Source organism: Acanthamoeba castellanii (assembly GCF_000313135.1).
Source record: "Acanthamoeba castellanii str. Neff unplaced genomic scaffold scf7180000084615, whole genome shotgun sequence".
In the NCBI taxonomy this organism is placed as follows: domain Eukaryota; phylum Discosea; order Longamoebia; family Acanthamoebidae; genus Acanthamoeba; species Acanthamoeba castellanii.
The window spans coordinates 141,223-163,140 of record NW_004457394.1 but is presented as its reverse complement, the minus strand read 5'-3'; the positions used below and the strand labels follow the sequence as shown (position 1 = coordinate 163,140).

Here is a 21,918-nt window from a genome sequence, read left to right as displayed (position 1 = left end):
GAGATGCTCGAGCAGGTCACGCTCCACGCAGAGAAGAAGCTCGGCGACCAGGTCGGTCAGGCCGACACCCGCGAGCAGCTCATTGACTACGGTAAGCGCACCCAGCACATCTACGTGCCCTGCAGTTTGACTGGAACAGGCACACCGAGCACGCCCTGCCGCTCATCGCGCTCCAGTATCACGACGGCAAGATCAACGTGCGCACGCGCCGCGCCGAGGAGCTCATCGTGCGCTCCGGCGAGGCCAACAACCCCGCCACGCTCGCCCAGCCCGGCGACATGTGCGAGATGACCCTGCTGCTCAACTACGTGTTCCTCGACGCCATGGAGAGGCGCATGTTCGCCCAGCAGATGCACGAGTACCTCGTCGACGAGGTGCAGCACTCGAGCTCCGAGTCGCACACCGCCGGCGTGAGCTCGCAGCACGTGCGCCTCAACTTCAACCACCCCGTGAAGGAGCTCCTCTGGGTCGTCCAACGCGACTCGGCCATCACGCCCACGCCCTACACCGGGCCCGGCGCCCTGGCCGGCGGCGGTGGTAACGACTGGTTCAACTGGTCGGGCCAGTACGACGCCGGTCTCGGCCTCGTGTTCGACCCCATCGCCTCGGCCGAGCTCCAGCTCAACGGCCACCCGCGCACCCTCGAGCACCCCGCCCAGTATTACCGCACCGTGCACCCGCGCGAGAAGCACACCAGCAAGCCCTCGGGCTTCATCTACAACTACAGCTTCGCCCTCTACCCCGAGGACAAGCAGCCCTCGGGCTCGTGCAACTTCTCGAGGATCGACAACGTCACCCTGCGCCTCATCTTCCCCAACGCCTACAACGCCGAGTCGGCGGCCCACGCCACCCCCTTCAACGGCCAGATCCGCGTCTACGCGCCCAACCACAACGTGCACCGTGTCGTCTCGTATGTCACCCCCCGCCCGAATGCACCACACCATGCCTTGAATTGGACTGACCCGGTGTTTTTCTTCTTCCTCCTTCTTGCCATTACTTCATCCAGGGGCATGATGGGTAAGCTGGTATGTCTCCCCACCTCCCCATTGCAACCCGTGTTCGTGTACTCACCTCGTTCTCTCTTCTCTTTTCTCCGCAGTATGCCAACTAAACGGAGATCGCCGAAGTTGTTCAGGAGGGATCAGCACCGCCCCCCAATTGGTTCGATCTCTGTCTTGTTATCCTCGCTCGAGATGCCGAAGATCGTTCGCGAGGGTGAACACCTCTCTTCTGCAGCAACAGCAAAGACCAATAAAAAGGACCATTCGGCATGCCACCATCGGTTCGCACTATGAGCGCGACGCTTAATGATGGCGCTCATCCGTTCCAACTCAGGCCTCGCGATGGCCGCCATGGACTCGGCAACGCAACCGCCGTCTCTGCTCCGTTCAAGACGAGTATGTTATCTTCTCGGGCGTATTGGTGTTTGCGTATGTGCACCCAAGGCGAAGGGAAAGGGTCATTATTACGGGTCTTCGAGCACGAGAAACGCGGCACAGCGCATAGAGAGACATGCTTACGCTTGCTGTTCTTTGAGGAGCGCACTGAAATCGGCACGGAAGGTCGATCGCCAATCTTCATCGGTCTTGGAGGGCTTCCAACCAATCTCTCTGCTTAGATCACCCCTCGTCCGAGAACTGATCCGAGTCAGACCGAAAGTGAGTGAATGAGGCCAACAGCACGCTGAGATCAAAAAGGATAACATGTTGTTACGTACTTGGAAGCGAATGCAAGTTCGGCAAAGGAAGCACTACCTCCGAACCAGCGTGCAGCTTCCTCCAGAGTGACGCTCTTCACCTTGTCGGTCTTCAAAGCGCCCAGATCGAGTCCTGCAGCTGCAACGCCTTGGGAGAGTTCGAGCCAAGTGTGCCGGCCTGTCTCGGCAAAGTAGATTCCTCGCTGGAGGCAAGGCAGGTCCTCACCTTTCAAGACCTTCGCCAAGATCAACTCGTAGAGGAGAACCAAGTCCGCGATATGGACGTGGTCCCACTCGCCCTTTCCCTCGCCGATGACCTCCGCCTGGCCGGACTTGATCGTCTGGCGGGTGATGACGGGGATTTGAATCGAAAACTTGTTGAAGTGACCAGTGCCGGTGCCGAAGATGGTGGGTGCGACGATGATGTATGTCTGTACGCCGACCTCGTTCGCCGTATCGATGATGGCCATGTCTGTCGTTCGTTGGTCGTACTCCTCCTTCGCTTCTCTCTCCTTCTCGTAGCTGTAGATGTCATCCTTGTCCGAAAAGATTCTTGGCACTGGTTCGAGGTACTGACCAGAGATGGGACGATCGCTCAGGTTGGACGTTCCGGAAGTCTGCAATTGCCCCTTGGTAAGCCAACACCGTGATGATGATGATGATGATGGAGGCATGTACGTACATGAATGAAGTAGGTTTGTTTGCCGGTGTCATTCTTGCGATCAGCTAAGCCAAGAACCAGCGCTTTTGCGGCCTCCGGATCCAAAGTAGCCGCTGAATCGATGATAACTGTGTGTATCCATGAACAGGGGTCACTCAACAAACGTCATGACGGGGTTGGACACGGTAGGTGGAGCATACCGTCATACTCGCTAGCGATCTTTCGGAGGGAGTCTCTGTCGTGCAGTCCAGGAAAAAGCACAGCCTGTGTACCTTTGCTCTTAAGGACGTTTGCCTGTGCCTCGCTGCGCACAAGACCGAACAATTGGGTGTTCTTGATGTCCACGTCAGTGCTGTTTTGGAGTGTCGCCAAGATTGAGCCTCCGCTATGGAAGAATCGAAAGAAGGCACGATTAGATGTGTAAGCAGGAAGAAGAAGAAGAAGGAACAAAGGAGGAGAGTAGGAGAGTAGCCTGTACATGTAGCCCGTTACGCCGGTTACCAGAATTCTTGGGAACGACATGCTGTTGTTGCTACTTCTTCTTCTTCTTGCGGGCGTTGTTATGATTCTGTGTGGCTGTTTGCTCTTTTTTATTCCTGCAGCGCGCCGACATATTAAAGTATCGGCGATCACGTCAGGCGGCGACGGAGTCGAGTCACGGGCCGAATAACCAATAGGGGCGCTTTTATGAAATGTTATCTGCGTAATTGGCTTTCAGAAGGGCAACGGCAGATTAGTCCTAGCGTTTGCGACGGGCGCGGCCTTGTTACCGGCCCGTTGTTGCGGCCCGGTGGCCAGTCGCCGATAGCCTATCATCGCCGGCCTGCGCAATTTAAAAGAAAAAAAAAGACACACAACCACAACAAACCCTGGCCGTAAGCTAACAAAGACAAGAAGAACTTCAACATGCACGCTATAGTGATCTCCAAGTTTGGCGACCCGTCGGTGCTAGAACTCAAGCACGATTTGGCCATCCCCACTCCCGCCCCCGGCCAAGTATGTTCTCCCTCTCTTTGTTGAGATGTTCATTCTAATACGTGAATACGCAGGTGCTTGTTGAAATCAAAGCCGTCGGCGTGAACCCTTTGGACGCTGACATTCGTGCCGGTTCCAAGGACTTCCCCGTCAATCTACCCCACACACCCGGTTTTGATGGTGCCGGAGTGGTCGTAGACGCTCCCTCCTCCACACGCTTCAAGGTGCTTAACTCTCAATTGACGTGAATTGAATCGATGAGACAGCCTATCACCGCTTACATCAATATTGCGACGTTGTTCATTAGAAAGGTGATAGGGTCTATCTGGCCGGTGCACTAACGGGCACTTATGCCTCGCATGCTCTTGCACAAGAGGTACTCTTCCGGCGCCAGGCCTATCCTGCACAAGTTCAGATGCTTACCACTCGTAAAAAAAAAAAACTCTCTCTCTCAGAACCAAGTCCATCCTTTGCCTGATAACGTGACCTTCAGCCAAGGCGCAGGCGTCTTCGCTGCCTACTCGACCGCCTACAGGTAAGGCCGTATACTCCCATCCATACCTCGCATCGATGCTCACGACACAATGCTTGTTTCCAGAGCGCTGGTACAAAAGGCCAAGGCCAGACCAGGGCAGACGGTTCTCGTGCATGGAGCAAGTGGCGGTGTGGGCATTGCAGCAGTGCAAATCGCTGTGGCCCTCGGCCTTCAGGTCATCGGCACGGCAAGCACGAAGGAAGGCAGGGACCTGGTGACCCAACAAGGCGCCCATCAGGTGTTCAACCACAGAGACAGCGACTACATCGGACACGTTAAGCTGGTCACCAAGGACGGTGCTGGCGTCGACATCGTCATCGAGGTGCTGGCCGATGTCAATTTGGTGAAGGATCTCGATGTCATCCGAGTAGGAGGTACAGTGGTGGTGGTGGGCAGCCGTGGAGAGGTCGATAAGTTGGCACCAGGGTATGTACCCCATCCCCATGGCATCTCTACTATTGATTGACTAATTGGAACCCTCTTTGGACAACAGGCTTCTTATGATGAAGGACGCTACCGTTATCGGTTTTGCTTTGCACCGTTCGACGCCAGATGAAGTAGCCGAGCAGCGCGCCTTTATCGGAGCGGGTTTGACCAACGGTTCTCTGCGACCCATCGTCGCCAAGGAGTTCGCCCTGGTGGATGCACCAAAAGCACACGACGAGATCCTTCATGGTGCGCATGCCGGCAAGATTGTCCTCTTGCCGTGATGATGACAACAGACAACAGAGATATGTCTTCCTAGCCACTTGCATCTTCTGGAAGTTAGTGACCAACGCTGGCTATAAAGCCAACGCTTTATCTTCCCGCCCGACTCGTAGAACCACATGCTTCTGCGGCGTTTGAGTGCCTTGATGGCGGTGTCGTAGATGGGGTACCCTAAATCGTGCGCCCTCGCCAACGCTGTGGAGTACAACATCGCGTGCACCTCCGCGAGGTCCAGACCGATCATCCGTTCGATCACGCTCTCGTGATGCTGGAAGTCCGACAGCGATGCCAGCACGGAACCGAATTTAGGTTGGTCGGTGGGCGGCGGTGCTGAGCAACAGCAGCGTTCTCACGTTGGGGTCGCGGGTGGTTGCAATAATGGTGGTATGATAGTGGTGGTGGCGGATCGTGTGTGGAGCACCGCCTCCATGCCGATCGGCTGATAGACGAATGTGTTGTCGTTCGTTTTATGCGTGCACCGTCCAAGTGAACTCACACGGCAAGAAAACACGCCAAATTGGCGGGCAACCAAAGCCAAGTCCAACATGCAATCCGAGAAGAAGCGCCCTCTCATCACCGCCGAGACCAAGGCCAAGCGGGTCGCGGACGCCGATGGAAAGCGAGATGCCGCCTACACTCGACGCATTTCCCTCGTCAACGCGCTGTTCGACACCCCGCACAAGGATGCCAGAGGTACGGTGACGCTCCTCTGCCGAGCACCACCCGACATCTACGAATGGCAGGAAGAGCTCGACAGCTACGACGGCGAGGAAGGCAGCGTCCAGGCCTTTATTGACGGACTGCCTGCCGATGACCGCTTCACGGTCGTGTCGTCCACGTTCAACCCCCACACAATTGTGGAGATGCTGGCGACCAGGCGTTCGCACTTTAGCGCCTTCACGTTCGCGCCGCGCCACATGCAGTTGGTGCTTGTCGATCGCGAGAACGACGAGTGCCTGTACAGCATAACGCACGGTCCCGAGCGGGAGCTGGAATACGATCCCGCCGGCGTTTCGTCGTCATCGCTGATCGCACGAATCCACGAGGAGGTGAACCCGAGACGCCGCGACGACCTGTGCCTCGTCGCCATCGAGCACGGGGACGACTCGATGAGGCCCGAACCTCGCGTGTGGTTGGAGTTCCCGGACATCCACCGAGACGAGATGCCGCCACGGATGCTCTGGGCCATTGCCTCGGCGATGCTCGACTGCAGTTTCTTCGTCATGACCGGAGAGGGCGCGTGCCAAAGACTCAACCTTCCGGGCATCAAGCCCAAGCCCACCCCAACCAAACTGTGTGCCCACATTAGCGCCCTCAATCTCCAATCGCGTGGCTACTTGCCCCGCGCCAAGTTGTACATGCGCGTCAAGGGCTTTTCAGCGGAATATTAAACACCGCTCCAGGCAAACTCCGTGTTCGTTGTTATTTCCTTCAACCAACGCCATGGACAGCCTGCCCGACCACATCGTGACCAAGATCCTCAAGTTCACCGACAGCGATGAGGCCATCGCAGCGTGGGCGGCCACATCGCGAAAGAATCGCGATCTGGCCTGGCGGTGCATCTACGAAATCGTGTACAGACAACCACTGCACGAACTCTTTGCGCGCTGGGGCAAGGATAGATGTTTGTCGTTCTCGCCTATCGCGATCAGCACATCCGCGTGCTCGCGGTGTTTGTCGAGGAGGCCGCCGCGGTGGCTTACGCTGGAAAACTGTGCGAGGGCGACGATTATGCGGACGCCGCCGATTACGTGTGGGCCGCGGACGCCATCTTTGACGGACACAGCGAAGAGCTCAACCGATGCGTCGCCGTGCAAAAGGCACCTCATACCAAGTAGACGACGGCATGCACCAACCGGCCATTCGAGACGCGACGTGGGCGAGTCTCGAGCTTTTGCCCGTGAGATGCGGGTTGGGTGACGTGACGCTCGTGCGCGTGCTCGGCGATGGATCCTCGGGCCACGCCCATCTGGCGCGTACGACCGATGGCCAAACGGTGGTGGTGAAGATCTGCGGGGTCAGGTTGAGCGAACACGTCCCGTATGAACGCGACGCCGCGGCTGAGTATAGCATGGAACACAGGATCCTGGGCGCCATGAACGGTCGGGACGGCCTCTTCCCCGAGCTCCTCTCGTACGGCCGTTTCGTCGATCACGATGGTCGGTGGTTCATCTACACGGTGCTGTCACACATCCCCGGCACAACCCTCTGCGACATCGTCGATGCCTCGCTGTGTGGCCAAAAACCGATCCCACGCGAACGCAGACAGGATCATGGGCGACGTCGAGACGGCAATCGCGCTCCTTCACGAGACCGGATTCGTCCACCGCGATCTGCACGACGGTAATGTCATCGTGAAGCCCGATGGTCACGCCGTGCTCATCGATTTCAACTGCTTTACGCCGGCAGCCTCTCAATAAACGATGCGCCATGAACATCGCCGGGCATATAGATAAAGATCTTGCCGGCCCGATCGGTCCATCGATATGCGCCATCGCTCACGAGTTTGATGTACCCGCGGCCCAGGAGCGATTGCAGGGCCTCCTCATACTCTTCGTCGTCCATGTCGTCGGCAAACGCCTTTGCCAAACGATCGGGGTACATGTCGCCCTCGCGGCACGCGATCATGATGAGCTCCTCCTCCACAGTCAGTTCGCGATCTTCGTCGTCCTTGGTCGGGAATCGGATGCGGCTGCCCTCGCGCACCAGGGTGCCGGCCAGGACGCCATCCTTGATTGCCTTGATGATCAATCGCTCGTAGGTGGACGTCAGCTTGCCTTCGTAGAGCTTTGCGACGCGCTCGATGATCGCAATCACCCCGGAGCCGGTGGGTTCGTTGAGGTCCTTGAGCGCGTCCTTTACCATGGATGCATGGGTGACTTTGGGCATGCTTGTTAAATGGAAGACAACTAGCCTGTCGTATATTTGTTGTTGGCCATGTCAAGTCACATGGCCGCCCAACACCGCTGCCTTTCTGCATACCAGGCCAAAAGCCTTTCCTTGTCGTCGAGATCGCATTCTGACCAGAAGATCGCTGAATCGCGACCGGATGACACGAATCTGTCGAACATGGCCTCCGCTTTGGTGCGGTCGTCGCCGTGCATGTCAAAACAGATCGACATCCCCATGTCGCGCGAGATGCATCGCAGGAACGCCCAATGCTCGACGATCTTCTCGTCCACGCGTTCACCCGTCCTCATCTTGTACCACATGACAAACCGCGGCCACGTCCACTCGTCGATGTCTGGAATCGCGGGGTCGATTCGCATGCCGCACCTCGATCTGTACCCAAGGTAGCGTTTGTATATGTGGCTGTATGGTTGGTCGGGATCGTCCCGGTCTCTGGCAGCATTAAGATGGGACTCGGGGAAGAGCGAGATAAAGTCCCTCTTGGTGATGTGCTTGGTCACGAAGCGCGCCACCTTTGCGCTGTCGTCGACCTGCTCGATCTCCATCGTTTATTCTGTTTTGGGCAACTGAACCAATATATCCTGCGCGAATTTAAATTCCTCCTCGTCTATTTTACCGGAGCTCAGCGCAGCGGCGAGCTTTTGGCGTTGGTGCTCGAACGGGAACGCCACGTCATCGTCCGACCTGCGCATCGCACCGTACTCGATGCATCGCTGGAGATTATCGATGCACTCCCCGTCCTCGAATCCGCAGTCGGGTCGCACTCCGAGCACCTTGGCTGACGCAAAGTGATCCCTGGCTTCGCGCAACGCATCCAGTGCCCTCTCGTAGCAGTCCTTTATCTCGCGTTCGTACTGATATGCCAACTTGTGTTCGTAATCCCAGCCTTTGGCGTCCACATTATTGTTGTTGTTCATTGTTTATTTTCAATTGAGGAGGTTGGCAATCTCAATGCGTCGCGCACCGTCTTTGCGTTTGATGGACGACGCACAGCCGAAACATAGTGCCGGGTCGGCCTTGTCGACGACGCCGGGCGGCATGCTCACGCCACACACCCCGCAGCACCGGTCGGGCACCTCGATGACCACCCCTGTACGCGGCGGCATGTTCTCGAGCACGCGCAGAACGCGCAACCACATGCGCGGAACTCGCGTGTGCCCGCGCTTGAGGTTGGACCTGACCGATCGTATGGCCGACTTTGTTTGGTAGTTGTGTGACTCCAGGTGTGCCCATGCCAGTTCTTCGACGTAGCGCACGCTCGGATCCTCGTTTCCGTGCATCCTGCGGATCGCGTCTAACAGATCGTCGAAACGCAACGATGCCAACCGCACGATGCTCACGTCGCCGTCGTACACGCACTTGACGGCGATGCCGCCGAACATGTTCGCGTAGGCCTTGGTGGTGCTCCGCGGACGACCCACGACGGATCCGCCCCTCGACGTTCGCGACGACAGCGGGAGCCGGCCCGACCTGCGATCCGGTTCCGACACATCGGGCGACGAGCGCGAGCGCTGCAGCGGAGGGATAGCCAGTTTGAACGCGCGTTTGTCGTCGTCGAGGTGGCGGATGGCGATGGCGAGTCGCTTGCGATGGCCCATCTTGACGATGCCGAGTTGCGAGCACAGCGCGTCGACCTCGTGCAATGCCATCATCGCTGGGCCATCGATCTTGGCCCGCCGCGCCGATTCCGCGTATTCTTCGAGCCCCATCGCGAGAGCTGGCGACACACCTGCTTCGTCGTCCACCCATCCATGGCAAAAGTAACTCAATGTGCTTATATTTTTGTTCACCATGTTTGGTCTTCGTAATCTGAGCCATATGCGTCCTCTTCCTCTTCTTCTTCCTCCTCCTCCTCGTCGCGCGAGGGGAGCTTTCTTTCGCCCTTCAGTATCTTGTCCCTGACCATGCCGAGCGCGCAATGCAGCTCTGCACAACCTGGCTGGGTCATTATGGCCTGGACCAAGCCCATCCACGCCTCGATGCCTTTCGGGTCCATCCACAGCGTCTCACGGCACATGAAGTTGCGGATGTCTTGGGCGGCACTCGTGATCTCGATGGAGCACTTGACGCCGTAGTTCGCCAAACCGATGACCTCGAAGATGATGACCGAATCGTTGGCGCGGATGCGTTGGGCCATCACGCGATCGTCGACGTCTTCCCACGCCAACGGTTCTTCGCCCTTGCCTCGGATCTTGAGCTTCGTGCTCTCGTGTGAACAGACGGAGCGCATCGCGCCGATCCAGGCCAACCCGGCATTGACCTTGCGCAGTGTGGCGGCATCGATGTCGGTCCGGCAAATCGGTCGGCCTCTTACCCGGCCCGATGTTGGACCAGTGCCTGATTCTGTCTTGGCCGTCGGTGTAGGCTCGGATGACGGCTTGCATGATCTCTTGGATCTGTGCATTCCAGCTCTCGCACTTTGAGATGACGCCGATGAAGGCCCTGGCGTACTTGCGATTCGTCAGAGCGTGCTCGATGTATGGTTTCGGATCGTCGACCTTCCACTCGCTGACCGATTCGATCGTGAAGGTGCGATCGAGCAAGGCGCCATCACCTCGCACGCCGAAGGATCGGCGTTTAGTGCCACTGTCGTGCGGCGACGAACGGATGTGGATGAGCAATCTCTGCCAGGTCGTCGGGCGCCCGTTGAACGTCGCGACCCACCCCTGCTGGGTGGCCCTGGCGTATTCGTTGGGTCCGACGCTGATCACGCAGCCGATTGAACATCGGTGCCAGATATCCAGCAGTTCCTTGGCGACTCGGGTTTCGAAGTCGTTTTCGAGGTACTTGTTGCCGGTCAAGAGTTCAAGCGGATCGCAGTGCGTGCCAGTAATGGTGAAAGTGGGGTTGTGTTTATGGCCGAACTTTTTGGCTTTTTATGCGCACGAGCAGAGCGGAAACATCGATTTTGGCTTTTGTGTGGCTGTCGTTGCCAGCGATTTCGTATTTGCCACGTTCGATTCGGTGCTTTAGGCCGCCCAAGATCTTCATGTCTTTGGGGCGTTCGACGTGCCATGCGTCTGACTCGCCACCGCTCCACAGTTTGATTTTGAACGGGGTGGGTGCCACAGCATCTATATTGTGTTGAATGCGCTCGCAGATGCCGTCCACGATCCGATTCTGGGAGATCGCACTCACAATCGCGGCCGATTCTTCGTGTACGATAAAATAGAACTTGTACTTGCCATCGTCGCGAACCATCAGTTCCACGAAGCCCAGCGCGCGTCGCAGATTGCGGGTGTGTCGAGCCATCGTCTTTATCTTCCTGACCCTACCCTGGAGCTTTGGCAGATCCTTTCGAATCTCCTTCTCCTCGTTGCGCAAGTTCTCGCGTATGGCTGTGATTCTTGTGGCCATGTCGGTGTTTATTACTCGAAATGATAGTTCCAAATAGGATGACGTAGTCCGTCAATGGCCTTACAGAACCACGGTCCCACGTGCCGCCACTCCCAGTCGATGGTGTCGATGAGCTGGATGTAGAGCGATGCGTTGATGACATCGATGAGCGCCCGCATCTCCTTCGGATCGTCCTTGGCTGCATATTGTCGTTGGCGTGTGCCAACGCTGCCCGGAGCGGTGGGTCGTGCGTCAAGCCTGAATACGGGATACACGCACACCAATCTGGCCGGCATCGACGTCCGATGCTTGGCGCATTCGCGTGCTAACCCGACGATTTCGGACGCCTGGAAAACGTCGAACTCTTTGGATCCGCAGTAGGCGGCCTCGATCAGCGCTTGGATGTACCGGGAGTCGTCGCAGCCGTCGCTACAGTCGATTCGCAACATCTCGTTGGGTTTAGATGCTAGGATCGCGTCCGCAAAGTATGGCGTGGCGTGAATCAGTATCGATCGGTGAAGTTTCAGGATCGCGCCGTTCAACAGCACCTCGACGTCATGAATCGGTTCGCAGTCGCCATCAAACTTCCGTGATCCAGGTATGTTGCCGTAGGCTTCGTAGAGTGCGTGACGCCACAGACGAACAGAGACGGGTTTTGTCATTACTCGGAGGGGTTGGATTGCATAATGCGACCAAGAGCAAGGGCGCTTTTTATTTATGCGGTGCAAGAGTCGACGTAATAGCAGAAGGTCTTGTTGTAGCAGCTTCCAGAGGTGTAGACGTTGGTGGGCGAGCCCGTGCAGCCCGTGTTGGCGTAGGCCAGGATCCTCATGTTCGCGCAATCGCACACGTGGTTTAGCGCTCCGCATGCGCCCTCGTCTTGGGTGAACGTCGTGCAACCGGTGAAGGACGAGCACGTCTTGTCGGCGCACGAGCACCTGCGGTACGTGCACACGGCGGTGGCATCGACGATCGCGCAGAGACCCAGGAGGAGGAAGACGGCAAGGCCAGTGTTGAGCGACATGGTGGTGTTGTTGTGAGTGAATGGGAGAGCCAAGAGTCGGTATAAAAGGGTGCAAGGGGCGACTGCCATTGGTGTGACTCAACTGGTCTATTCAATGAAAAAGAAACGGTCGTGGGCGGCCGGATGATGACATCTCAGAATCCGACGCCGATCCGTCCCAGAGAACGGTGTGCGATGCTCCGTTGTGGGCGGACGTGTCGATGGCCAGCGTGCCCGACACGCCATCCGATTCTCGGGTCACGCTCACCGACACGCGATCGAGCTTGTGGGTGGGATCGGCGATCGTGATCCGCAGGTGCCGGTCGGCGTCCTCAATGACAGCCAGCACAACGCAGGGCCGATTCGCGGTCACGCGCCATCCGGGAAACGATGCCGTCTCCCATGCCTCCCAGAACACGATGCCGACCGTGCCCAGGCGTTTGTTGACGATGCACTGCACGGCATCCGAGTTCTGTCTCACGACAACGTCGTCGATGGTCGCGATCGGATCTTGGGCGGTGTGTGGCACGATGATGTAGTGCGATGGCCCACGATGCTCGAACCAAGCTGTGAACGTGGCCTTTGTGGTCACCGTCTTCTCGCTTGTCGAGATCCGAGACCACCGACCATCGCGGGGCACGGTGGTGACAACGTCGACGGGCGTGTTGGCACCCCTCGCGTTGTCGGGGACGATGTAGGTCACCGAATCGTGGCGGATCCACCAAGGGCTGGATCGCGTCCGTCCGATTCCCATGGGCGCGCGATCGCCATACGCGCTCGAGGTCACATCGCCGCGAAGCACCCGCGAGTCGAGCACGGATCGCATGGTCTCGCCATCCGAGGTCGGCACGATCGCGACCACGATCTCGTCGTCGAACATGAACCAGGCCTTTCGGATTCCGTCGGCGGATCGCATCGCGAACACACCAAAGTGACCATCCGACGCACCGCCCACGAAATCGTCGTCGCCCTTGCCGGACACGGTCGCGCATCCGCCGTTGTCGCCTCGCGCCGACGCAGGGACGGTGATGCCGGGCAGCGCGTTCCAGTTCCACAGCGGGAACACGTCGTCATACGCACCAGGCCGATTCACAAACATGACGCCATCCCCGAGCCGATGGCCGAGCGTGTTCTCACCGTTGATGCACTCGGACACCGCCACGCGCTCCGAAGCCGCCTTGACGCTAACAAAGTAGTTTGGTCGCCGGTGGATGACGTAGTCGGATGATGCGTAGACGCGGTTGCCGAGCGGTGGTGTGGGAAGTGCGGCAAACTCATCGCGTCTCGCCCAAGAATCTGTCATCGCGCGCATGTCGGGCAGCTTGGCCCGGACAGGGTCGCGCACTGCTCTCGGATCCTGCGACGATCCGACTGGAGGGGATCCGGGGCCAAGGGAGCCAACCTTTTGTGGATGGCGCGCGGGGCCGTGTGGGACGGATTGCTGACGGGCAATGTGGCCAAGATCGCAGCCGCCTACAAGGCAGAAGACAGATCGGCCCTATCCGCATCGGCACGCCGATCCGATTCCACCACCAGTTGGAGTTCCACAGCGTGTCGTCCGGCATGTCGCAGCATCGATCCGATTCCGTGTCGGTGCATCCTTCGTCGCGATAGTCGCGCTTGAACCAAAAATCAAGTGCCGCGAGCGTTGCGTTCGCCACGCCACAGGATCGCGCCATTGCGAGGGTGCGATCGAGGTGTTGCACCGCCGGCCACTCGACGCGCCCGATCGCGCATCCCGACCGGTAGTCGATGTCACGCCAAGTGCCATCGGCCGACGGCGGTGGCGGCAGTGATCCGTCGGACGGTCCGCGCAGATCCGAAAGAGTGCGCAGTTTGATGAGATCAAAGTCGGACGCGATGCAGCACATCAGCGATGCTGCGATCAGCAGGATCACGATCCGCGGCGCCATTGTTGTGTTGGTCGGTTGGTGGTGAAACAAGAACGAAAAGCTCTCAATCAATGGACGGGTTTTACTGATTCCAAACTGGAGATCTCCTTTGCGGATCCCTTAAAGGGGGACGAGCTTCGACGCCGCGTTGCCATAGATGGTCGCGTGCCAGGTTGTGTCGGTCGTTTGCGTCACCATGAGCTTGACCGAGGCGACACCGTTGGCGGTGGTGAGCGCCGCCGATCCGCTGGTGAAGGATCCGCCGACGCGATTGGCCAACACCGTCTGCGCGGTCGTTCCGCTGACGCCGCCGAGATCGCACGAGTAGGCCAGCCACAGCAGCCAGTTGCCGGATGTCGCGGTGACGCTGGTGACGGCCGACACCTGCGCCATTATGTTGCCCTGCGTAACATCACTGACGCTCAGACTCTGCGACCAAAGCTCAAACCAGGGTGGTATCGATCTGAGCGTGTGTGTTGGTGCCCTTGTTGAGCAGATCGACGTGGTCGTAGGCCGCCCACTTGATGCCCTCGGACCGGGTAGGGTCGGCGATGAGGGCGGTCTTGTTGGCGCCCGCCGCGAGCGTGACCGAGTGGCTGCCGTCGCCGGTGATGATGACGCCCTTGTCGGTGGGTGGAACGAAATCGCCGCCACCGCCTCCGGGCGCGTTGCCGAGCTGCGACAGCGGCACCTGCCCGTTCTCATCGAGCGAGGCCACGCCGTTAGGCTGTCCGGCCAGGTTGTCGATCTCCGCGACAAAGGCGGCCGTGTCGGCCTTGACGATGGTGCCGGCAGAGTCCGCCCGCATGAATCCCGCCGGAACATCGGGGAGCTGGATGCGCGTGCCACTAATGATGTAACCGTCACTGGCCATTCTCGTCTCTGGTGTTTATGAGATCGTATCGAGCAGGTGGTGGGGATCTCCGGCGGCTCACCGTTCGGACATCAGCAATTTTGTTGTTTCTCGGTGACTACTTATATCATACAACTGTTTGCCATGGAACTGGATTTCGCCACCGCCCAGGCTACCATCGCCGCCGTACACCAGGCTATGCCGCTCATGGGCCGCTCAGCTCAGCTCGGCCAGGGTGTCCTCGGGCTCGTCGCCGACCACGTAGAATCCAGGCTCGACGGCCAGACACCGCTCCGCGAAATCGTCGGGGAAGGGTGCCCGAGCGCCGGCGAAGTCGAAGAACGCCAGACGGACCAGCCAGTCCTCCCCCTGTGATCCGATACGTTCGACGCCGTACGCCCGACCATGCCGAACCCAACCGCGGCGCAACAGGCCATTTCCCAGGATCTCACGCGTCGCTACGCTGACGCTATCCATGCTTTTTTGGTGGGATTCGGTTGCGGTCGACGGGTGGATGCCAAGGGCGTCCGAATTTTTTAATGGAGAAATCCTTCTTCCGTCGCCGCCAGATGCATTTCCAACCATCCAATCTCTTCGCCCTGGCCCTTGCGCTTGAGGCATCGGTCGTCGCCCACACCGTGACCAATCTTGAAGCAATGCAGTGTGCAGTAGTGGCGCATGCGAAGGCCGTCATCGCCGGAGAACCAAGGGATCCTGCAGCGCATCCGCCGTCGGCAATGGTAACACTTCATTTGTCTCACACAGGGAAAGAAATAAAAAGAGGAAGCCGGGGCTCATGTAAGCTAATCACGCCCCACGCTCACAGATGTCGACGCCGAGAGAGCTGGATATCAAGGTCGGCGACGGTTGTACGCACTGCTCCGGCACTAATCGCTACCCCTACCAACTGCAGGCGGTTCAAGTCCGGGCCGCTAAAGGGACATCCGTCGCGTATATGCGTCGTCGAGACGCACGCTGGAGAAACGGGCTATGTGAGGCGAGAGCTCTTGTCGTTCCGCCCCAAGATCGGGGTGTGGTGCGAGGTGGGAAAAGCGATGTCCTCATCGTTCTGCTACCGGTTCGCTGACGGCGCCATAAGCTATATCGACCGCGACTTTTAACAAAGAGAACCATTTGGCAAACCATGAGCGCCACCACTACTACTGCATCCAGGCGGGCGGCATCGAGAATAGTCTGCGCGCCGCACCTCCTGTGCGGCGTTCCCCGTTTTCCATGGCACGGTCACCATGTATTCCTTTACTGATCCACAGCCGAATGAAACGTGTCGATTGCATCGGGGCACGCCGCGCCCATACAAAAAACAATGTGCCCAAACGCTCAATCGCGATGGCACCATCAACAACGTTAAACACTAAAACCGTGACCGAGCTGCGCAAGATGGCATCCTCAGCCCACATCACCGGCTACAGCAGGATGCGCAAGGCGGAGCTCGTCGCGGCGCTCGCTCCGGTGGCGAAGATAGCAAAACGCACGGCCGCTCGAAAGACGCCAACAACCGACGACGGTCTCGCCGGTCTGACCGTCAAAGAATTGCGAACGCGAGCCAAGCAAGCGGGCGTGGCCGTTCCGGCCAAGGCGCGAAAGGCGGACATCATCCGAGCGCTCTACGCACAGCCGGCCAAAAAAAGGCTGGCCAAAAGGACTTCGCGGCCGCAACCCGCTGCGCTTCCGGTTGCATCTCCGCAGCCCGAGCGCGTGGGGAAGCATGGCCCAGAGACCACGATCGAAATCCCGTGCCCCAACTTCAACAAACCGCAGATCGAAGCGTTCCTCAGCGCACCGCGGCTCACGCATCAGCAGCTAGGCATCTTCGCCGGCGTGAGCCACGCGCTCTACCCCCATCCCGTCGGAAGTCTGGCCGATCGCGAATTCCTCGCGCAAAACAAAAGCCTCTACAAGCGCCACCACGGCAACTTCTGGTCCGATTTCATCGCCGAGATCGCCAACCACGAACGCGTGCGCGATCTGTGTTCGGTGGACGATCGCGGACGCCCCATGGCCCTCGTCGTCGGCGTGAGCAGGAACGCGCGCATGTCGCCCACCAAACAGATCGCCGACATGAACGAGGCCAACGCCGAGGCGAACGGGCTAACGGTCGAGATGCTCAGAAAGCGCGTCATCAACCACTGGGGCAAGATACATGCGCTGAAGCCCCCGCCGGGCTACTTCAAGATCACGCACCGTAAGGAGGCGGGAGGATCGAGCGTTCCGATTTCCGAGAGATGGATGCGTTCATCCGGCATCGGACGATGCGGCGACGATCGGCCGTGGCTCCCAATATCGGTCGGCGTCCATTTAGCCGAGGGCGCGAGACACGCCATGTTCGTGCTCATCAATCGCGGCACCGGTCACACCTACCTCTTCGAACCCAACGGTGCATACGCACAAACGGCGCGACGCTTCGCCTACGCACTGGGCCTCTTGCCGCCGCTCTACCAGTTGCTGATGACTGAGGGCGGCATGTCCCCATCGGAGTGGCGCACCACCACCTTCGTCACCGACAATCCACTCTCTGGGGACAGTTACGGTATTGGTCCGCAAGGACGGCAAGGTGTGCCCACTCAACTACTCGATCATGCGAGCGGGACGTGCGCGGCGTGGTCGATCCTGTTCTACCACCTGTTCATCCTGAATCACATGCTCGAACCCGACGACATACTCAAGCACATGCTGGATCCGAAACAGCGCCAGTATCTGGGCCACATCATCGGGCGCTACTCCATGTTCGTCGCGAAAAACGTCCTGAACAAGCTGCAGCGCAGTGCCGAGGATTAAAGGATAAGGTTTCTCTCAATCATCTGTTCTATGATAGGCGATTCTCCCCGTATACATGTCGGTGCACGCAAAGCGCCGCAGCGGGCCACAGTGGTACCCTGCAGCGAATCGCCTCACGTTTGCGAAACGCGCAACTCCGCACACGGAAGAAAGAAACAAAACCCACAACCTCTGCACACAATAATACAAAGTACCCCTGATGTCGCACACCGCGCTACTGCTACTACTCGTCCTCGCCATTGTTTCGCCTTCGCTGGCGCGCGGCTACATGTACGACTACTCGGTGTCCACCTCGTGTGACTGCCACAAGGTCGCCAACGGCACATGCATCCACTGGACATGTTCGAGCGATGCCGATTCGGCCTACCAGTGCTTCTGGGGCGGATCCACCGTCGAGCTCGAAACGGGCGAAAAGATCCCCATGTCGATGCTCAACGTGGGCGACTCTGTTGCCTCGCTCGGATCCGACGGCCGCATTCGCTACGAGAAGTTCCATGGCTGGCTTGACATTGACTCCGACCGATTCACCACGTTCGTGCGCCTTCACGTCGGATACGCGACCGCCATCACGCTCACCAAGGACCACCTGATCTTTTTGGTCGACTACGAAACGGGCACCGACATCTCTGGCCAGACGCCCGTCTTTGCCGATCAGGTTCAGCCTGGTGATCGCGTCTGGCTCAACGAAAACGGCCTGGCGGTGGCGGTGGAGATCACGAGCATCACCTACCACGAACTGAGGGGCATCTACGCGCCGTTCACGGACAGCGGTACCATCCTGGTCAACGACGTGCTCGCGTCCAATTACGCCAAGGTCAGCTCGCCGCACTACCTCGTGCACGACGTCTTCCTGGCGCCCATGAAGCTCCTCGCCGGAACGCCCCAGAAGCGCGGGGTGCACTGGTATCCGGCGCTTCTCAACTACCTCTATACCTCTTTTATGTCCGAATAAAAGGGAACCGCGTGCACACAGCCACGCGTCATGTGTGCACACACTTAACAACAAACGCCATGGATGTGCCCAACGAACTGTTGTTTGCCACGTTCTCCCACTTGGATGTCCGGTCGCTCGAACGCACATCACGCGTATGCCGACTGTTTCACGCGATCGTGGGAGACATGCGCGCGACCTTTCAACACACCTACGAGAATCTGAAGCAGTACGTCGTTTTGCGCCGCACGCACCGCTTGTTTGACTTGGCCGCGGAGCGCAGATTCCTCGCCACGGCGCCGGTGCGATCCTTTGCCGAGATCCAACGATCCTGGCCTTGTGCGATCCAAGAATCGGTGCCAACTCGAAACGTCGGCTGTGTTGTGTTCGTCGTGTGCAGCGATCCGCGCCGACTCGCCGATCATGTCAACGCGTTAGCCCACGCTCTCATCTCCGGCAATGATTACCACAGGATCCTGGACACCCGCGGCGTGGATTGCCCTCATCGACCGCGGAAGATCCGCGATGCGGCTCCCCAGGGCATGGTGCGCCGGATCCCGATCACGTTGTGCGGGCTTACATCTGCCTACTGCTTGGACCTCATCGCCACGAACGATCACCAGCCGTCCCTCTACATCTTCCACTGGCCCCTGTTTCAGTGCTCGGGATCGTTGGGATGGTTGTGGATGGGCCTGCTCGCCAAACAGAATGTTGATTGTGTGGTGGGCATGTGTGAGGAGCTGCCAGATTCTATACTCAACAAGTTTGCGCTCTACCAGGTGCACCGCGAGTACAACGACCTCGATCACGCCCACGACGCTGCTGCGATGAACACCACGCGATCCTGCTTCCACAAGATGTACCTGTGGGACACCATGTTCGCCACGTCGATTGAAAAAAGCTGATGTGCTGTCCACACATGCAAAGGCCCTCAATTATCATCCAGCTTCGCCTGTCAATAAGTCACACAATGGCTGGCAACAACAAACACAAGTGTGCGACCAAGGAGGAGACCTGCCCAGCCAAGAAGCAGAAAGCCCCCCACGATCCCGATGCGCCCAAGCGCCCCATGAGCACCTACATGCTCTTTGCGCAGAAGAAGCGCACCAAGGTCGTCAAGGCGCACCCCTGCCTCTCTGGCAAGCAGGTGGTGAGCAAGATCAGTGAGCTTTGGCACAAGGCCACTGATGCCGAGAAGAAGCTGTTCCTGGCCAAGGCCAAGGTCAAGCGTGCCCACTATGCCAAGGAGGCCACCAAGTACAAGAAGGTGGCTGACACCAAGGCCCCACCCAAGCGCCCCATGAGCACCTACATGCAGTTCGCCAAGGAGCGTGGCGCTGTCCTCCACTCCAAGCATCCATCATGGGGCATCGGTGAGGTGGGCAAGAAGCTTGGTGCCAAGTGGGTCAATGTCACCAACACACAGAAGAAGAAGTACAAGCTGCTGGCCAGCAAGGACGCCACACACTACACCAAGGAGAAGGTCATCTACGAGCACAAGTTCAGCAAGATCCCCATCAAGAAGCGCCATGTGACCAAGAAGAAGAAGGAGTAAGTCGTTGGCGTTCTTTTCACAAATCTGAACATAGCGCAATTGCATCCACACCACAGCATCTGTGATGTCATAGGTGCCATCCCACGTCTTCCAGTAGAGGCATGCACACACTTCCTCGCTCAGTCCCACGCTGGTTGCAATGGTGTCACATCACATGAACCTGTGCATGCCACACATGGCCCTCCCACTGGCTGTGCCCATGAAAACAAACTCAGATCTGAGCTTGCTCCGCATGAAGATGAACTCAGTATTGTCGTTGTGATACTGCACAAACTCATGGCACTTGTCAGTGCTTTGAAACAATCAGATTGTGCACTGATCCTCAACAAAACGCCACTTGGTTTTGTGTGCCATCTCCAACATGTCCAGGCCTTTGTTGGATGGCGACAGCATGTATGCTACATTGGTGTAGCTCACAGTCTCTGCACCAGTCATCTCATCCATGTAGGCACAGTGTGCCACCACATTGACCAGGATGGCCCAATCCCATTTGTCGGCCATGTTGTGTGAGTAAAGTGGTGCAACATGGATGCTTGGGGCCAATGCTTTATCCGCTGTGTTTTATTGGTGCAATGCATTCTGCCTTGTGGGTCTTCCAATGCGATTGTTGGCATGTGACATTGCAGTACTGGCACGCCATGCACTGTGAGCACGTCAGGAGTTTGTGTGGTGTGGTCCAGCATGTGGTGCAGGTGATGTGGGTGATGAGCTGAGGATTGTTCGTTGAAACAAGTGTGATGTGATCCCAAGCCAAGTTGTCTGAGATCAACTGGATGAGGTATGAATCGCTGACTACGCGCATCCCTGTCTCAGATTTGAATGTGATGCCATTGGCGTCCATCATGATCTTGATGGTGTGGTTGGTTTTGCCACCACTGGATCGAATGTGCACGGGCGCCCATCCGCGCTGGGCTATGATTTTCTGAGCACCCTTGAAGTCCTTCTTGGCGAGCACTGTAATGCTGAACACGCCATCCATGTTGTTTGGCAGAATGGGTGCAGTTTGGCCCTGTGTTTGGTTTTTAATGGATGGGTGCATCCATTGTCGACGCAACACATACACGCTGGGGGCCAATGATTTCGGTATGAATTGGTTGTGCGACACATGCACTCACAACACGCATGCCTGTGGTGTGTGCCACGAAGTAGGATTGAAACCTTGCGCGATAGTGGGCCATTGTGAATCCCAGTGGATTGGAGAAGCACCCATCTACAATTGCAATGCATGTTGGCAAGAGATCATGAGTGATACCTGGCGACAATGTGGGGACATTGATCTTTGTGACCAATGCACACTGATGGCTGAGATGGCTGGATTAGATCTGGAGCATGTGTATTGTGATTCACATGACATGGTCCACAAACTATAATTGACAAAACGGATTCTGTTGATGAGTTGGAGCGTGCCCCCCATCCTACATCATGTCATTGGCCCAAAGTGAGCATAAGGAGAAGTTGGCACTGGTGTTTTCAGATCCTGCATTCACACACATCATGACAGACAAGGAAAAGTATGCTCAACCCTTCTGTTCCATATGTGGGAACAAGCGCGCCTTTTGGAGTGTAGCAGATCGTCACTTCAAGTGTGACCACGTCCACAGCGTCTGCCAAGGAGGGATGCAGTTTGACTGGTGGATGGTGGGTCCCCTCCATCCTTTGTGGCGCCTGTGTTGTGCATGCATGGTTGGGTGGGTACCACCAGTGAAGAGGGCGACAGGGTGGTAACAATTACCTGGGAGGTTGGCCAGCATGTTGGAGAGGAGGTTGGGTGGTGGTGTGCTCTGGCCATAGCGCTTCATGTTGTCACACCCCAGTCATACCTCTGGAACTTGTTGGTGGCAGCTCCCTGCGACCTGATTGCATTGTGTGACAAACCAATCAACAGCGCCCCCTCTGGTCAGCTCGCTGTCGACCAGAGCAACCCAATGGCATGAGGGAGAGGGGGTTGTACCAGTGGATCATGTTGAGGACGGAGGTCAGGTTGGGCTCATAGTTAAAATAGTTCTAAGGTTAACAAAAACGACTTTGAATAATCAATCCTAAAAAGAGAAATGTAAATGTTACATT

The 21,918-nt window shown here is 57.7% G+C and overlaps 15 protein-coding genes and 5 pseudogenes across 15 annotated transcripts; 9 read left to right on the top strand and 11 right to left on the bottom strand.

Moving 5' to 3' along the window:
- Nucleotides 1-3: 3 nt before the first annotated feature.
- ACA1_079340 (iridovirus major capsid protein) lies at nt 4-1,111 on the top strand (the record flags this gene model as incomplete). Its single annotated transcript, XM_004337799.1, is given in 3 exon segments — nt 4-114; nt 126-893; nt 1,100-1,111. The coding sequence occupies 3 exon segments, from the start codon at nt 4-6 to the stop codon at nt 1,109-1,111; spliced, it is 891 nt and encodes a 296-aa protein (XP_004337847.1).
- A 503-nt stretch (nt 1,112-1,614) lies between these two features.
- Nucleotides 1,615-2,879, bottom strand: ACA1_079330 (NAD dependent epimerase/dehydratase family protein; the record flags this gene model as incomplete). The annotated part of the gene is made up of 5 exons (XM_004337798.1): nt 1,615-1,637; nt 1,755-2,313; nt 2,379-2,485; nt 2,630-2,709; nt 2,836-2,879. The coding sequence occupies 5 exons, from the start codon at nt 2,877-2,879 to the stop codon at nt 1,615-1,617; spliced, it is 813 nt and encodes a 270-aa protein (XP_004337846.1).
- A 384-nt stretch (nt 2,880-3,263) lies between these two features.
- Nucleotides 3,264-3,580, top strand: ACA1_079320 (NADPH:quinone reductase; the record flags this gene model as incomplete). Its single annotated transcript, XM_004337797.1, has 2 exons — nt 3,264-3,353; nt 3,407-3,580. 2 exons carry the CDS (start codon nt 3,264-3,266, stop codon nt 3,578-3,580), a joined length of 264 nt encoding a protein of 87 aa, XP_004337845.1.
- A 336-nt stretch (nt 3,581-3,916) lies between these two features.
- Nucleotides 3,917-4,577, top strand: ACA1_079310 (annotated as a pseudogene).
- Nucleotides 4,578-5,120: 543 nt separating this feature from the next.
- On the top strand, nt 5,121-5,966 carry ACA1_079300 (uncharacterized protein; the record flags this gene model as incomplete). The annotated part of the gene is made up of 1 exon (XM_004337796.1): nt 5,121-5,966. The coding sequence occupies one exon, from the start codon at nt 5,121-5,123 to the stop codon at nt 5,964-5,966; it is 846 nt and encodes a 281-aa protein (XP_004337844.1).
- A 52-nt stretch (nt 5,967-6,018) lies between these two features.
- ACA1_079290 (uncharacterized protein) lies at nt 6,019-6,413 on the top strand (the record flags this gene model as incomplete). Its single annotated transcript, XM_004337795.1, has 2 exons — nt 6,019-6,147; nt 6,198-6,413. 2 exons carry the CDS (start codon nt 6,019-6,021, stop codon nt 6,411-6,413), a joined length of 345 nt encoding a protein of 114 aa, XP_004337843.1.
- A 108-nt stretch (nt 6,414-6,521) lies between these two features.
- ACA1_079280 (protein kinase) lies at nt 6,522-6,995 on the top strand (the record flags this gene model as incomplete). Its single annotated transcript, XM_004337794.1, has 3 exons — nt 6,522-6,551; nt 6,584-6,807; nt 6,845-6,995. 3 exons carry the CDS (start codon nt 6,522-6,524, stop codon nt 6,993-6,995), a joined length of 405 nt encoding a protein of 134 aa, XP_004337842.1.
- ACA1_079270 (linker histone H1 and H5 domain containing protein) lies at nt 6,973-7,464 on the bottom strand (the record flags this gene model as incomplete). Its single annotated transcript, XM_004337793.1, has 1 exon — nt 6,973-7,464. The coding sequence occupies one exon, from the start codon at nt 7,462-7,464 to the stop codon at nt 6,973-6,975; it is 492 nt and encodes a 163-aa protein (XP_004337841.1).
- A 56-nt stretch (nt 7,465-7,520) lies between these two features.
- Nucleotides 7,521-8,030, bottom strand: ACA1_079260 (annotated as a pseudogene).
- Nucleotides 8,031-8,107: 77 nt separating this feature from the next.
- On the bottom strand, nt 8,108-8,402 carry ACA1_079250 (uncharacterized protein; the record flags this gene model as incomplete). The annotated part of the gene is given in 2 exon segments (XM_004337792.1): nt 8,108-8,169; nt 8,183-8,402. The coding sequence occupies 2 exon segments, from the start codon at nt 8,400-8,402 to the stop codon at nt 8,108-8,110; spliced, it is 282 nt and encodes a 93-aa protein (XP_004337840.1).
- Nucleotides 8,403-8,411: 9 nt separating this feature from the next.
- ACA1_079240 lies at nt 8,412-9,194 on the bottom strand (annotated as a pseudogene).
- A 77-nt stretch (nt 9,195-9,271) lies between these two features.
- On the bottom strand, nt 9,272-10,842 carry ACA1_079230 (annotated as a pseudogene).
- Nucleotides 10,843-10,853: 11 nt separating this feature from the next.
- On the bottom strand, nt 10,854-11,483 carry ACA1_079220 (uncharacterized protein; the record flags this gene model as incomplete). The annotated part of the gene is made up of 1 exon (XM_004337791.1): nt 10,854-11,483. One exon carries the CDS (start codon nt 11,481-11,483, stop codon nt 10,854-10,856), a length of 630 nt encoding a protein of 209 aa, XP_004337839.1.
- A 53-nt stretch (nt 11,484-11,536) lies between these two features.
- On the bottom strand, nt 11,537-11,845 carry ACA1_079210 (annotated as a pseudogene).
- A 91-nt stretch (nt 11,846-11,936) lies between these two features.
- Nucleotides 11,937-13,737, bottom strand: ACA1_079200 (chondroitin AC lyase; the record flags this gene model as incomplete). The annotated part of the gene is made up of 2 exons (XM_004337790.1): nt 11,937-13,181; nt 13,339-13,737. 2 exons carry the CDS (start codon nt 13,735-13,737, stop codon nt 11,937-11,939), a joined length of 1,644 nt encoding a protein of 547 aa, XP_004337838.1.
- A 99-nt stretch (nt 13,738-13,836) lies between these two features.
- ACA1_079190 (uncharacterized protein) lies at nt 13,837-14,590 on the bottom strand (the record flags this gene model as incomplete). The annotated part of the gene is given in 2 exon segments (XM_004337789.1): nt 13,837-14,145; nt 14,165-14,590. 2 exon segments carry the CDS (start codon nt 14,588-14,590, stop codon nt 13,837-13,839), a joined length of 735 nt encoding a protein of 244 aa, XP_004337837.1.
- A 184-nt stretch (nt 14,591-14,774) lies between these two features.
- ACA1_079180 (uncharacterized protein) lies at nt 14,775-15,046 on the bottom strand (the record flags this gene model as incomplete). Its single annotated transcript, XM_004337788.1, is given in 2 exon segments — nt 14,775-14,938; nt 14,953-15,046. 2 exon segments carry the CDS (start codon nt 15,044-15,046, stop codon nt 14,775-14,777), a joined length of 258 nt encoding a protein of 85 aa, XP_004337836.1.
- A 921-nt stretch (nt 15,047-15,967) lies between these two features.
- On the top strand, nt 15,968-17,365 carry ACA1_079170 (uncharacterized protein; the record flags this gene model as incomplete). The annotated part of the gene is made up of 2 exons (XM_004337787.1): nt 15,968-16,285; nt 16,391-17,365. The coding sequence occupies 2 exons, from the start codon at nt 15,968-15,970 to the stop codon at nt 17,363-17,365; spliced, it is 1,293 nt and encodes a 430-aa protein (XP_004337835.1).
- Nucleotides 17,366-17,564: 199 nt separating this feature from the next.
- Nucleotides 17,565-18,317, top strand: ACA1_079160 (hint module protein; the record flags this gene model as incomplete). Its single annotated transcript, XM_004337786.1, is given in 2 exon segments — nt 17,565-18,005; nt 18,021-18,317. The coding sequence occupies 2 exon segments, from the start codon at nt 17,565-17,567 to the stop codon at nt 18,315-18,317; spliced, it is 738 nt and encodes a 245-aa protein (XP_004337834.1).
- A 59-nt stretch (nt 18,318-18,376) lies between these two features.
- ACA1_079150 (HMG (high mobility group) box domain containing protein) lies at nt 18,377-19,851 on the top strand (the record flags this gene model as incomplete). The annotated part of the gene is made up of 3 exons (XM_004337785.1): nt 18,377-18,525; nt 18,697-19,173; nt 19,260-19,851. The coding sequence occupies 3 exons, from the start codon at nt 18,377-18,379 to the stop codon at nt 19,849-19,851; spliced, it is 1,218 nt and encodes a 405-aa protein (XP_004337833.1).
- Between the last annotated feature and the right edge of the window lie 2,067 nt (nt 19,852-21,918).